The 15,263-nt window shown below is 45.8% G+C and overlaps 1 protein-coding gene across 1 annotated transcript in view; it reads right to left on the bottom strand.

Annotated features, from left to right (window-relative positions):
- TPCN2 (two pore segment channel 2) overlaps positions 1 to 15,263 on the bottom strand; it is a 1,483,468-nt gene that overhangs the window by 383,935 nt on the left and 1,084,270 nt on the right. Inside the window, exon 17 of the mRNA XM_044082617.1 lies at positions 8,592 to 8,641. Within this exon, the coding sequence (XP_043938552.1) occupies positions 8,592 to 8,641 (50 nt within the window). The remainder of the gene's footprint in view (positions 1 to 8,591; positions 8,642 to 15,263) is intronic.

A 15,263-nucleotide genomic window follows, 5' to 3' on the forward strand; every position in this document is an offset into this window, starting at 1 on the left:
AAAGTTTATGTCTAGGACAGGGGGCACCCCTCCCCTAAGTGGCTCAGCCTGCCGACCCCGAGCCCCTGGATGGCTGTGGAGCAGCAAGCTATGCGTGTCACAGCTGACATCCTGGGTCGTAGTAAAACTTCCTGCCTCGAAGGCAACCGTGGTTCCTTAGTGAGATCCATAGAGAGAACCACAGAAGGGGAAGCCTGTGCTATATCCATGGTCTTCAAAGGCAATGAAGGAGGAGAATAAGAAGGGGTCTTTGGAGATGGGTGATCACCTCCGAAGGAAGGTGAGTGCCTGAGGGGTGGGATACCTCTGGCTAAGAATGCCTGGTCCACAAGACGCAACACATTATGTTCGGAAAGGCTTCTAGTGGACCTCAAGGAGACTGAGGGAGAAACAGGCCTGTCCACAAAAGAGGCAGACTCGGTGCCCATCTCATCTGACCGCACTGAGGACAATGGTGCCAAGAAAGACTGGACTACTGTTGTCTGCACCAAAGAAGTCATCGGTGCTGAGGTCATTGTCTGCACAGAGACAGAGATCGGTGCGAAGTGGTTGTCAGTGCCGAAGCTGGAACCGACAAAACTGGAGTCAATAATAAAGGCGTCGCTTCCGAGAAAGACCTCGGAGATGACGCGGTCAAGATCTGCGCCGACTGAACAGTGCCGATACAGTAGAAATGGTCATTACCAAGGAGCCCCTCAGTGCCAATATATAGAAGGCTGCAGGAGAAGACAGAGCCGAAATCACTAATGGAGCCAAAGGTCTAGGCACCGAAAGCACTGGGGCTGACTGAGAAAGCTCCGGAACCGAAACTTTAGCCTTTTTAGGTTTTGGTTGGCTGGTGTCCCCAGCCGGGGACGAAGGCAAAGATTTAGCCTTAGTAGAAACATCCAAGGTTTTCTTATGGGCTCTAAGAGAGGTTGAGGCCTGTGACCCAGAAATAGCCTCTGAAAAGGGAGATTTTAGAAGTCCCTTCAGTATCAGCTTGTTTTTTCTTTCCAACAAGGTTCTATTAGAAAAGTTGTCACAAATAGTACAGGGTGGATCAACAAACAAATGGGAAGCTCCCAAACAAACACACAGAGTGTGCATCAGAAGTAGGCAGTTTGTGTCCACAATCAGAACACCACTTAAATCCCGGACTACCTCTCTTATATGCCATGACAGCAAATTTAACAATAGAAAAGGTTACCAACAATGGTACAAGAGAGTACCCGAAGGTATGAGAGAAAAAGGGTGAAAGGATTAACAACGATGGTAAAGAGAGGATACCTTGCGGTAAAGAAAGGGCAGAAAAACCTGAAGAAATTATAAGAGCTAAATGCGATAGGGTAAGAGACAATAAAATATGAACTTTTCTGACAGAAAAGTAGTCTATAAAGCTATTAAACAACAATTGACTATACTTAGCTCAAGAGAAGTAGCTTGACACGACCGAATGGCAACGCGGCAAACAAAATCTGAGGTAACAGGGAGAGGGGGATTGTGGGTAAGAGTTTAGCTCGACAGTCTGAAGCTGATACGAGCTTGGAAAATGTCCGGCTCGGTTCTGAGCTCGGAACCGATACCCATATGTAAGGAATGAACGAGGATTAACAACATCAGATCGAAAATTTCAGGAGTCGGCCAACCGACACTTGCGAACTGCTTCTGCTTCAGGCACCGCATGGCAAGAAAGACTGACGTAATGGCATCAACTGCATGTTTTATACCCCCTGACAACCTGACATCATGTTAGAAGAGACAGCATCTGATGCAGGAATCCGAAGACTCTGGTATTCAGGCCGACTGAGGGCTACCTGCAGGCAGATAACCCAAATGTGATGACTGCAACAGTGAAACACGAAGAACATCATGCTCAAACAAATATGTATAATGTTTACATATTCAGACTTAATTTTTTCTACCTGAAAACTTTGGAAGGCTGTTTCGGATAACTGTTTCAGATAATCGACGTTTGGATAATCGATTCTTTACTGCACCTAAGCCAAACTAATGTGCCTGTATGAGGGACCAATATATAATAGCAAAGACAATCAATGGTCCTAATTTGACAAAAAATGCCCAAGTCCAGTATGTCTTCTCATCTACTGTGGCAGTACCCTTGGTGTGCAACTTAAATCATAAATAAATAAAAAGCTACTACTCTAAACCAATGATGTTGACATGCCAAAACAAAAACCTCCTATAAACAAGCAGGCATTTTGTTGTCAACAGTCAAGAGCTTTGCAGTAAAACCAAGACACAGTTTTTGTGAATTGCAGTAGTTTTGCATCTCCTGAACAGAGTAGAAAATGTCATGGGCCAACTAACACCAGGAACCCATCCAAAGTTTAGAAAAGATCTAGACTTCTGTGACTGACCAGAATTCCTTTCACTAATAACTAACCATTGTCAAAACATTTTCCTGATAGTGACAAATCAGTAGATCAAGGTATAGTGCACAGTTACTTGTTTAAAAGGTTCCCCAACCTCATCATTAACTCAGTTCTCTAATGGCACTACCCAATAAAGGTGGTGAGGAACATTAGACAGAAAACTTCAGTACCATCGTCTGTTCTACTGACATAAGACCTAACTTCAAGATGAATAAATTCCTGTTGGCATCAGGAGTCAAATAAAAACGTGAGATTAAATACAAGTGTGGGACAGGAAATGAAATCATCAACATGGTTCATTCAAAGAAGCATCTCTGTAATGAAATATAAACAATTCTCTTCTGTTCATTTCACATACCCACATTTCACTGGTGCTAGTAAGCCATGAAAAGTACAGTTTTGTACCTACCATAAATGTAGATGTTCGAGTGCTCATACAGCTGCAGTCATAACAGATGGGTTATCCTGCCGTCAGGCGGGTCCTCGGTCGGCCGAATTCCAAAGTCTAGGTCCGGCGTCGGTTGTCGCTTCTTCCCTGACGTCAGTGCGGCAGGGGTATAAAAGAGGCAGCCGACGCCATATTCTTCAGTTTTTCTTGCCCCAGATGTCAGGTGCCCCCAGAAGGAAGGCAAACATAATGTTATGCAAAGATGCAATGTTGATAAATCAAAAACAGTAGTTGCAAGCAAATACACCATAAAAGAATACCTCAAAAAGGTTATATGAGAAGTGTTTGTCATAAGGCCTGTCCTAAGAGGGGATGGAGGGAGGGAAACCTGGACTGCAGCTGTATGAGCACTCTAACATCTACATTTATGGTAGGTACAAAACTGTACTATGTTCATCGTGCATACAGCTGCAGTCATAACAGATGGGTAGAATCCCAAAGCTAAGTAAGGGTGGTAGGCACTAAGTGGAACTAGGAGGGGCTAGGATGCCGTGCAGGACTGCTGTGGCAAAGCCCGCTCTAGATTTTGAGTATAGTGGGAGGTGATAGTGCTTGGAGAAAGTGTGCACTGAACTCCATGTGGCTGCTTCCAAAATGTCCTTGGTAGGGACCCCCCTGAGGAAGGCTGCAGAGGTAGCTGTGGCTCTGGTGGAGTGGGATCTGATGCTTGCAGGCACAGATTTTTCATGAAATGAGTAACAAAAGCGTATGCAGTGGGCTATCCATTTTGAAATTGTCTGTTTGGAAATGGCCTTTCCCTGAGCACCTCCAGCATAGGACACAAAGAGTTGCTCAGATTTCCTGAATGGCTTTGTCCTGTCCAAATAGTAACAAAGTTGTCTGTGAATGTCCAAGGAATGTAGTAGTCTTTCCCCTTTGTTTTGTGGATTAGGAAAAAAGGTAGGCAAGTGGATAGTCCGATTCAAAGCTACACTGGATACTACCTTTGGCATAAAGGTAGGATTGGTTCGTAAGGAAACTCTGTCCTGATGGAAAATGATGAATGGTTGCACAGCCATGAGGGTCTGTAGCTCCGAATCCCTGCGTGCTGAGGTGATAGCCAGAAGAAAGGCTATTTTCCATGACAAGTACTGTAACTCTGTTGAAGAAGCTGGCTCGAAGGGAGGAAGGGTCAGCTTTTCCAATACGAAGTTGAGGTCCCAAGCAGGGACTGGTGCTTTCCTTGGGGGGGGATTTTATTCTTTGCCCCTCTGAGGAACTGCCTTGAGAGAGGATGAGAGAAAAAAGGAGGATCTGTGTTGTATTGTGCAGAAATGGCTGAAGCGTGGATCTTGATGGAGGAGAAGGTAAGTCCATTGTTTAACATCTCAGCTAGGTAGTGTAAAATTTGAGGTATATTTATTACCCAAGGGTTCTGTCCCTTTTCTTGATTCCAGGCACAAAATTGTTTCCATTTGGCGGAGTAGGCTTTTCTAGTAGAAGGTCTTCTGGCCTCCAAGATGACATCCTGCACCTCCTTGGAGAGGAGAAACTGTTGGGAAATCAAGGAATTCTCCATGCAGCTAGATTTAGAGTTTTGAGATGGCTGTGAAGGGTTTTGTAGTTGTGCTGGGACAACAGAAGAGGGACTAGAGGTAGGATCCATGGTGGGGAATGTGTCAGGCTCTTCAGGAGCGGATACCAGTATTGTCTTGGCCAGTCTGGAGCAAAGAGAATAATTTTCGGCCTCTCTGCTCTGGCTTTTAATAGAACTTTGGGCAGCAGAGGAAGAGGTGGGAAGGCATAGACTGTCAATGTTGCCCAATTGAAGGAAAGTGCGTCCACTTTCCAGGCCTGTGGATGATAGGTCCTGGAACAAAATTTTTTCAACTGGCAATTTCTGTGGGTAGCAAAGAGATCTATGTCTGGCTGTCCCCATGCTTGAGTTATCTTTGTGAAAACTTTAGGATGCAACTTTCATTCGTGTGGATCTGTCATATTTCTGCTTAGGTTGTCTGCCAGTGTGTTTTCCTTCCCTGGCAGGAATTGTGCCTGTAGTTGAATTTGCAATTCCAGTGCTGTGTTCCATAGGGTCATGGCTTGCCTTGCACAGGGGGTATGAATGAGTTCCCCCCGGTTTGTTTATGTACCACATCACTGTGGTGTTGTCTGTCCTTAATAGCTGGCCTGGATGCAGTAGGTCTTTGAAGGTCATAATAGCCTTTTGCACGGCTAGCATTTCCTTTTGGTTGATGTGAAGGTGCTACTCTTTTCGGGTCCATTTTCCCTGAACGCACTTATCTGTCATGTGTGCTCCCCAGGCATAGTCTGAGGCGTCTGTTGTGATGATTTGAGTTGCTTGAGGTACACAGAAAGGAAGACCTGTGTTTCTTTGGCAAGCTTGAGTCCACCACAAAAATTCCTTTTGAAGGCATGGAATGAGTGGTATAATTGCTTCCAAGCTGTGGCTGTGCTGAGACCATAAGTTTTTTAGGTACCATTGAAGTTTCCTCATATGCAGCTTTGCATATGGGATTAGTAGGATGCAAGATGCCATGAATCCCAGAGCCTGCAGGACTTTCCTTGCAGTTAGCCTGGTATAAGTTGCCATTTTTCTGAAATATTGAGACAGTTGCCCTTGCTTGTCTGGCGTGAGGTAGGCCATCTGGGTGGTTGTATCCAAGCTGGCACCCAGGAAAATTATTTGTTGAGAGGGTATTAGTTTTGATTTCTTTTTGTTGACTGTGTATCCCAGGAAGTTCAACAGTTTTATTACAAACGCCAGGTGCTGCAGTAGTATATCCTTGCTGTCCGCTTGGATCAGGCAGTCGTCCAGATATGAGTAGATTTGTATCCCTTGTAGTCTGCAGAAGGCAATTACTGATGCCAGGCATTTCGTAAACACTCTGGGCGCAGTAGATAAGCCAAAGGGCAATGCAGAGAATTGGTAATGGGTTGAACCTGCGAGAAATCTGAAGTATCTTCTGCAATCTTGTCTGATAGGGACATGCAGGTATGCCTCCTTGAGGTCCAATGTTACCAGCCAAGACTCCTTGCCCAGCATGGAAAGAAGCTGCTGTAATGTGAGCATCTTGAATTTTGGCACCTGTAGATATGCGTTTAGGATGGATAGGTCTAAGATAAGTCTCCAATCTTTCTTTCCTTGGTACCAGGAATAGTCTGGAATAAAACCCTTGACCCTGTATTTTGCAGGTACCTCTTGAATTGCTTTCATGTCCATGAGAGCTGAAATTTGTTTTTGTGCCTCTGCCCTTTGATTTTGTGGCAGGTTTGGCATGCCTCATTTTTGGAAGGGTGTGAAAGTGGAACCTGTAGCCTCCGTCTATAATGTCCAGAATCTATTTGTCTTTTGTAACAATATGCCAGTTTTTTGAGAATAATGTCAGTTTTCTGCCCAAAGGTGCTGCCATTAAAGCTTTGCTTTGCAGGTGTAGGGGGAAGTCATTGTGTCTGTTTTCTAAAAGACTGTGATCCATCTTCTCTGCCTCTTGGGGTTGGTGCTTGCCACTGTCTGGCTCTGAAAGATCCTTGAGGTTGCCCTCTACCCCTTGGGTGCCTGTATCAGACCCTTTGAGGCCTGTCCGAGGCTGGAAAGGACCAATTTTTTGAAGGTCAGTTTCTGCTGAAACGTGGAGGCTGTACCTGCAGGAAATCTTTCACTGTCTGCATTGATTTCGCTTTTTCCTCCATTTTCTTTAGCACCTCCTCAGCTTTAACACCAAACAATACATCTTTTTGAAGAGGTGCATCTAATAATTTATCTTTGACATGATCTGGTAAGGTTTGCTCTTTGAGCCAAGCATGCCTACATATAACAGACCCTGTAACAGCAGCTCTACATGAGGCCTCCAAAGTATCAAAACCACACGGCAAGGTATGTTTACCCACTTGCTCTGCACCATGCAACAAATCCTGCAACTCTTTTAAATCTGGTTGTTCTGGTTGTGTCATCTTGCTTTTCAGCTGAGATATCAAAAACTGTTGATACTTTAACATATGGAACTGACAGTTTAATGCCCTCACGGTTAAAGTAGCCGAGGTGTACACCTTTTTCCCCCACCTTTCTAAAGCTCTGGAATCTCTCTCTGAAGGTAATGGGTTTTTAGCAGTAGAGGCCTTAATTCCCTTGGGACCCTGTGAAATTGTTTCTGGGTTAGCAGTATGGCTTTTATATAGGAACTGGTGAGAATCAGGAACCCGGTAATACCTGTCTGGTTTAACAGGAGCTGGAGGCAAAAAATCTGGATTAAGGCTGGCTTCTTTGTACACATCATCCAATATATCAAACAGGAGGGATAGCCAGAGGCCTATGCTGGGGGAGCAAAAGAAATTCCCTGAGCCTTTTCTTGGAATCTGAGTAATTTTGGCCTTCCCAGTGAAAGTGTTCCCTCAATGTATGCAGGGTTTCCCCAAAAGAGAAGTCCTCAGGGGGGGAGACAGAGGGAATAGACTCCTCTGCATCACAGTCTTCGAATGGAACATAGGCATAATCCTGGTCCTCAGATAGTTCTGAGGTAATAGAAGCTTGTTCTGAGGAAGGGTAGTCTTCCTCTAATCTGGGCCTTTTGTCAGAGGGGGGTTGAGAACCCCTGATAAGAGTAATCAAATCCTCAGCCATTCTAAGCATCTGTTTTTTTAGGCATGGTGCCTTGAGAGGGGGGTCTGAGGAACCTGTTTTTGGTTTTCATGGCTGCTTTAGATTTAGTGAAGGCTTTAATAGAGAAGGAGGAAGGCCTGAAGACCCCTTGAGAAATGACAGGCCTGTTTAAATTCTGAGTTTCCCCGCCAGGAGTGGCGTCGGTATCTGTAGTAGGAATGGGGGCAGAGGAGCCTGCGACCTCGGGTACTGAAGACACCTGTAATGTATTGTCATCGGTACTCAGGGGCTGCGTAGGCGCCTCGCTGAGTACCAGAGAACCGGTAGTCGGCCTTAGCATGGTTTCAGTAGGTGGTGCGGACCTCGTATGTCAGTCCTTATCTTTGCGTTTTTTGCTCAAAACTGGAGTCGGAGTAAATGACGACATAATATAATTACATTTTTTGCCAAAAAAGTGAAGGGCGAACTCCGCCCGACGCTTAATAGTGCGCTTATTGAATCTAGCACAAAAACGGCAGGCTGAGACGTCGTGGTCTGGGCCTAAGCAAGGTATACAGAAAGAGTGGAAATCCTTATGCGGTATTTGCTTCCCACATGAAATGCAATTATTAACTTTGTCTGACATCGGTCTGAGGCAAGAAAAGTTTCCCCAATGGGGTACTTAGCTTTCAAGAAGACTTCGGCTGAAATACTTTCGTAAATCTCAGGAGCTGGCCGACCGGCACTTGTGAACTGCTTCTGCTTCGGGCACCGCGCGGCAAGAAAGACTGGAGAATATGGCGTCGGCTGCCTCTTTTATACCCCTGCCGCACTGACGTCAGAGAAGAAGCGACGACAACCGACGCCGGACCTAGACTTTGGAATTCGGCCGACTGAGGACCCGCCTGATGGCAGGATAACCCATCTGTTATGACTGCAGCTGTATGCACGATGAACATCGCAGTATTTGTAGACATTAAGAAAACAGACAGAAGGCAGATATTAAAAGGTACTGTTTTACAATGTTAGAGAACTTTATGTAAAACATTTTATCAGTTTATACCTCTCCAATATGATCTATATTGTAGACCTAGAATTTCATGCCTTGCAAAATATATGTCTAAAAAAAGGTTTTGTTACATTAAATTACAATCAAAATTCAAGGCCATTAAAATATAGCAACTTAACATGCTTTCTAAGACATCTGCATGCACATAAAGATTTCACATACCATCCTGGATGAGGAAATTTGTATAAAGAAAATGTTGCAATCTCCAAAGCCTTTTGGAAAGAAATGAATTAAGATTATTAAACATTAAAAAAAAAATGCAGTTCAAAATCTGTAAGAATGCAAATACTCTATCTGTAAGTAAAACCATACACAATTCACATACATTAAATGAAAAAAAGAAGCTATGTCTTACCATAACGTTCCATCTATGTTGTTTATCTTCGTTCATTCATTACTGATGGGTTATTGGTTCCGTCCTAGGAACTGAACCGGCCATATATCAAGCTCGCGTCAGCCAAAAACTCTCGAGCCAAGGTCCTACCCAGAATGCTCTGCTCCCTGTTACCTCAGATAGAGTTTGCAAGTTGATAGACAAAAGTGGAGGCTACCTCTGGTCATAACAGACCTACAATAAAAGGAGTACATGAGATCAACCAGGAACCTCAGGAGGGGGACAGAGGGTGGGGAGTAATGAATGAACGAAGATCAACACAGATGGAATCTCATGGTAAGACATAATTTCTTTATCTGATGTTGTTAATCTTTGTTCATTCCTTACTGATGGGACAGAGTTCCCAGCTACCTGTACCCCTGGGTGGCCCACATGGAAGGACATTCCTGAGCACCATGGAGCCAAAGGAAGCTCTACCTCTAGAGACCAAATCCAATTTGTAATGAAGAATAAAGGTATGAGGTTTGGCCCAAGTCACAGCTGAGCAAATATCATTGAGGGAAGCCTTAGCATGGAAAGCTGCTGAAGTTGCCATAGACCTTGTAGAATGTGCTTTCACTCTTGAGACAAGGTTACATTGTTCTTGTTTTAGATAAAGGTAACTGAATTTCTCAATCACAAAACCAATGTAACTTTTGAGACAGGATGACCTAGTCTTGGTCCAGAAAAAGACAGAAATAGTTGGTATGATTTACGGGTAGATTTTGTTCTGTCCAGATAAAATCATATTTGCCTAAGAATATCCACAGAGTGCAGGCAATACTCTCCCTTGTTAGAGTGGTTAGGAAAAAATACTGGAAGGTCAATAGATTGGTTGATAGACCACTCTGACACAACTTTTGGTAAAAAGGAAGAATTAATTCTCACTATACCCTATCCTTATGGAAGATAAGATAGGGAGGTTTGATGCACAAGGCTTGAAGTTCTGACAAGCGGCTGGCCGATGTAATTGCAATCAAAAACAAAGTTTTCCACGAGAGAAATTTTAAATCACATAAAGACGCAGGTTCAAAGAGGGGAGCTATTAGGGCTTGTTGGACCAAGGCCAAATCCCAAGGTTGTACTCGTTCTCTAAAGGGAGGTTTTAGGTGAAGAACCCACTTCAAGAAAGTTTTAGAGTCTATGTGACATGATCCAAGAGTCCTGAAAAACCAATGTGGAAATTCAAAATGGCAGCAAAATGCACATGAATAGTAGAGGCAGACACCCCAGAGTGGAATAGGTGTGATAAGTAATCCAAAACCATCGAAACTGGGGCTGACAAGGGGTCTAACTGTTTATTCGCTGCCCACAGAGAAAGCCTTTCCCATTTATTGCAATAGATTAGTCTGGTGGACGATATATGAGATGCAATAAGAATATTGCACACTGGAGATGAGAGGTTTTACTGCCTGACAATCATTGGAAGTGCAGAAACCAAGCTGTCAGGTTCAGGGTTGTTAGATTGGGGTGGGTCAGATCCTGCAGATGGGAGATCAATGTTGGGGATGGATTGAGGAGTCACGGTTGATCTAGCAAGTGAGGCCAGATGAAGGGGAACCAGACTTGTCGAGGCCAATATGGGGCAATTAGGATCACTTTGCTTTTCAACTGCCGTGCTTTCTTCAGAAACTGGGAGATGAGGGGGAGAGGAGGATAAGCATAAAGTAGAACCAAGGGCCAAGCTTGGACTAGAGTGTCTCTCGGTGACTGTCCCTAGGGGGGATCAGGGCAAAATAGTTGCTGCACTTGAAGTTGGATCGGGAGGCGAACAGATCGCAGCATGGATGGCCCCAGCGGTTGAAGATTTTTGCCGTTATCACAGGATTGAGGGACCACTCATGAGGTTGTAGAATGCACCTGCTCAATTTGTCCGCTATCACGTTGGAGCTCCCGGGAATGTGCATTGCAATTAGAAAGCGGTTGGAAGCTATCGCCCATTGCCATATTCTCAAGGCCTCTCGGCATAACGGGTAAGATCTGGTGCCCCCTTGCTTGTTGATGTACCAGACCACTGACATGTTGTCTGACTGGATCCCAATAGTCCCTGACGGAAGGATGGAATTAACTGCTTGCAATGTTAGTAGCACTGCCCTCAGTTCCAGGACATTGATATGCAAAATGGCCTCTGTTTCTGATCAGGTGCCATGGACCGAGTTTCCCTGACATAGCTCTCCCCACCCAATCAGGGAGGCTTCTGTGGTCACCATGGCTTTCGGCTGATGGGGGGGGCGAGTCCATCTGAAAAGACAAAGGATGCTGTAGGGGGTACCACTGAGTGAGAAGTAACCACTGAAGGAGCCTCATGTGGAATCTGGCTAGAGAAACAATGGTGATAGAGGCTGCCATTGACCCTAAGAGTTGGAGTATAGATATAGCCGAAGATTTGTGGTGACAGAGCAGTGGCTGAACCTGTTGCTTTATTCTTTGAAGCCTGTGGTCCGGAAGAGATGCTGTGCAATTTCACATGTCCAAAAGTACCACGATGAATTCCGAAGACTGGGCTGGGGTCGTGTTGGACTTCTCCCAGTTTATAGTAATTCCCAGGCATTGTGCTGTGAGGAGAGTGTAGTGCAGGGCTTCTTCCAGTAGACGCTTGGTGGGGGTTGTGAGGAGCCAGTCATCTAGATATGGAAACGCCTGGAATCCTTGAAGTCGCAAGTGAGTGATAACCACTGCCATGCATTTGGTGAACACTCTGGGGGGCTGTAGAGAGACCAAAGGGCAGTGCTTGAAACTGGTAGTGACTGGCTCCTATGCGGAAGCGGAGGTATCTTCTTGAGCATTTGTCCATTTTTATGAGGTAATACAAATCTTGATGATCTACAGAGCACATCCAATAGTCTTCTTCAAGAAGAGGAAGGATAGACTGAACCATGACCATCTGGAATTTCTCTGTTTTTACAAATTTGTTCAGTGTGCTGAGATCCAGAATTTGTCTCCAATTCCCTGTCTTTTTTGGCACTAAAATGAACCTTGAGTAAAAAACAGATCCTATCTGGTCTGGGGGGACCATATGGATGGCTCTTTTTTGTAGCAGCTTTTAGATTTCGTGTGCTGTTGCTTCCCTTTGACTGGGTGGAATGTCAGGTAATACTCTGGATGAGGTTGGACAAAGATGGAAGGGGATGCATTAGCCTCTGGATATTATCCGTTGTACCCAAGAGTCTGTGGTTATGTTTCGTCAGGCAGCGAGGAACAAAGAAAAATGACCCCCGACCGATTCCAGAGGTGAGTAGTTTGGCAATGCTTCAGGAGCGCTGATAAGGTTGGCCAGAGAAAGAATCTCTGGAACCTCGGTTTCACAGACCTCCTCTGCCCCGAAAGGGGCATCTTCCATTGGCGTTTCCCCCTCTGCTTCTAGGGGAGAACTCGGCACATGCGTCACGGAAAGAGCCAGGAGATTTCCTATGCTACATCTTCCCATTCCTCTGATTTCTGGAGTAGAATCATTGAGGAGTGGAGTGTCTGACACCAACGGCAGATAGGGTCTTGCCATCTTATTCACACCTTGCCAGCATATCATTAACTTTAGGGCCTAACAAAGAAGCGGCCTTGATGGGGGTATTCATGAAGGAAGCCTTTAAAGGAGTCTGCAAAGGCACATCGAGGCATGTCGCCTGGTGATACACCTGCGCCTGCCACTCTAGCCACTCCTTCCATTGCGTGAGAAATAAGACGCATGGAAGAATTGGAAATGGACTTTAGGGTGGCTATCTGAGAAGCTACGTTATCACGGACCTCATCAGAAACAGCTCTTGCCAAAGTTTCAGAGAGTTGATTGACGAGATCCTTCTGGAGCCTTGTAAAGTGTGCCAAATAGTTCAAAGACCTTACGGAGAAGGTTGATGAAGCAAACACGTTTCCCTAGTCTGTCTATTGCCTGGGACTCTGTCAGGTGGATGGACAGTTTGGCTCTCTTCTGCCAAGTCTTTCTTAGTTGCAGCCGCCACCACCATGGCATCTACTGGAAGACCTCATGACCAATGGGAATGCTCAGCTGCGGGAGATAAGATTTTATCAGGCCTCCGCGTTATCACTTCCAGGGTGTCAGGAGCCTACCATCTACAGTGGACGATGAGCTGGACAAGCTCATCGGCCGGCGAGGTAACCCAGGAGGTAGGGGGCCAGGCACGAAAGGCCTGCAGGAATACAGATTATTCTGAGGAAGGATTAGAGGACTTCTAGTCACCCCTCTAAGGATCTCGAGGATGTCACCAAAGGAACCTCATCAGAGGGTGACCGTGGCGACCCTTCCCCGTCATTAAAGTCCGTATCTTCGGTCAAAGACTCCTCAGTGGAGTTCATGTGCTTCCTCTTGCATAAAGCTTTGGGGGGTACTTCCTCAGGGGGAGGTTCGGGGTCTTCTGAGGGGGAGAAACCTGAGACCCTTGTGCCCAGTGTCCAGCAGTTGTGGCTTGTGAGAGTTGTGGCACAGAGAGGGGAGAGGACTCCGACATGTGGGGTTTGCCAGTGGAGGCAAGTGCACTCTCCATGGCCTGGAAGGCTGGCCCACCCAAGGAGGGATGGGAGCCCAAAACAGAGCACGACAACTTCAGAACCGGGGTCACACCCTGCCCCGACAAGCTCATCCCCAGACCAGGAGTCTGAAGAGGACTGTGAAGCGTGAGAGAGGGAGGATTCCTGGAGTGTGCCATAAAAAAAATATCTGCGTGGAACCAAGAATGCCCTCCCCCGTGGCACAGCCACTGGCCTGATTAGAGCCCGATGCCCAGTGTACCTAAGGCCACAAGGACGACTCAGACTCAAGTGAGATCCGCTACTGGGGTCAGAGGGAGGGAAGCTGCTGTTGGAGTAATGGGCTTCAATACTTGGGTGGAAGTCGAAGGAGGAGTGTACGTTGGAGTTTGAGGAGATATACGTTCACCTGAAGGAGGAAACGTGGATTTCAATGGTTGAGAGACCTCTGGCCACAAGCAACTGGTCAACAAGCCGCAACACATCTTGCTCAGAGAGGCTCCTGGTCGAACTCAGAGAAACCTGAGGGCGATTCTGGCCTTTCTAGAAAAGGACTATATTGGCTACCAACGAATGGATCCAAAGGAGGAGAGTACTTGGTCCTTGCTAACTCGAGAGGTGCAGAGCCTCAAACTGAGGATGTCTGCATTGAACAGAACGGTGTCGAAATAGTCTGAGCTGACGATGTCAGCGCCATACAAGTTGAAAAGGTGCCTGCACCGTAAAATCAAGTGTCTGCACCGACGGGTACGGTGCCGTCGAGGAAGGTGTCTGGACCGGAAACAATGACGGTGCCAAAAAGGACTGCACAGAAGAGCATGTCAGTGCCAAAAGTGTCTGCACCGTAGAGGACAGTAACTTCTTACTTGAGCCAAAGGGGATTGCACCAACGGTGCCATAGGAGACTGTACCTGCATGGACAGTGCTGGTAAGGGCTGCGACAGAACTGTCGGAGCCGTAAGTGTCTGCACCAGGAACTCCGTTGCCAGTGTTGATAAGGAGGATATGGCTGGAGCAAGAATCAACTGGGGCGGTGCTGTGCCTGGAGCCGAAAGGGTCACAGGTGGCAGTGCCCAAGTAGTAGTAATTTTCACTTTATGAGTAGACTCCCTGTGATCTCTAGAGGTAGAGGAAGTGAGCGACCTCGATGAGGAAGAACGCCTCTTGCAGGGTTTAGCAGGAGGGGGTGAGCCCTCCGACCCAGAGACGGCCTCACAGAAAGGAGATTTGAGAAGACCTTTCAGAATTAACTTGTTCTTTCTCTCATTAGGAGTCCTGGTAGAAAAGTTTCTGCAAATCCCACACGGGGGATCCACACTAAGGTGAGAGACATTCAAACAAAAGACACAAGTCATGGCCATCTGAAAACAGTAACTTACAGCTGCAATCCTTACACTGTTTAAAACCAGCACTACTTTTCTTATCTGACATAATGATGTGGAGAACGACAGTATCAAGAAGGAGAAGAAAGGCTACCCAAAAGGGTAAGACGAGAGAAGGAAGGATTGCCAACGATGGTAATGAAGATTTACCTCAAAGGTAAGAAAAGGGTAATAAAGTGAAATAGACTAAAGGGAGAGAGTCTTAAGGATACGATAGGGTAGGAGATTAATACAAGAAACTGTTTGAAAACTTTAAAGTAGAAACGATATACAAACTTTCAAAAAATTATTCACTTAGCTGAAGAGACTGGCTTGACACGGCTGTACAGTAACGTGGCAAACGAGATCTGGGGTACCAGGGAGCAGAGCATTCTGGGTAGGACCTTGGCATCAGAGTTTTTAGCTGACGCAAACTTGATACATGGCTAGCTCGGTTCCGAGGACAGAACTGATAACCCATCATTAACAAATGAACGAAGATTAACAACATCCGATCTAATGTTTTCCTCTACATGAAGTAGAATGCACCTACATTAAACCAAAAGTGGAAAATACAGCTGAAGGTACTCAGCTGGGTCTCACACATCATCAAATAGGAAA

This window comes from Protopterus annectens, chromosome 9.part0, assembly GCF_019279795.1.
Source record: "Protopterus annectens isolate FY-2018-M chromosome 9.part0, PAN1.0, whole genome shotgun sequence".
Lineage (NCBI taxonomy): Eukaryota > Metazoa > Chordata > Ceratodontiformes > Protopteridae > Protopterus > Protopterus annectens.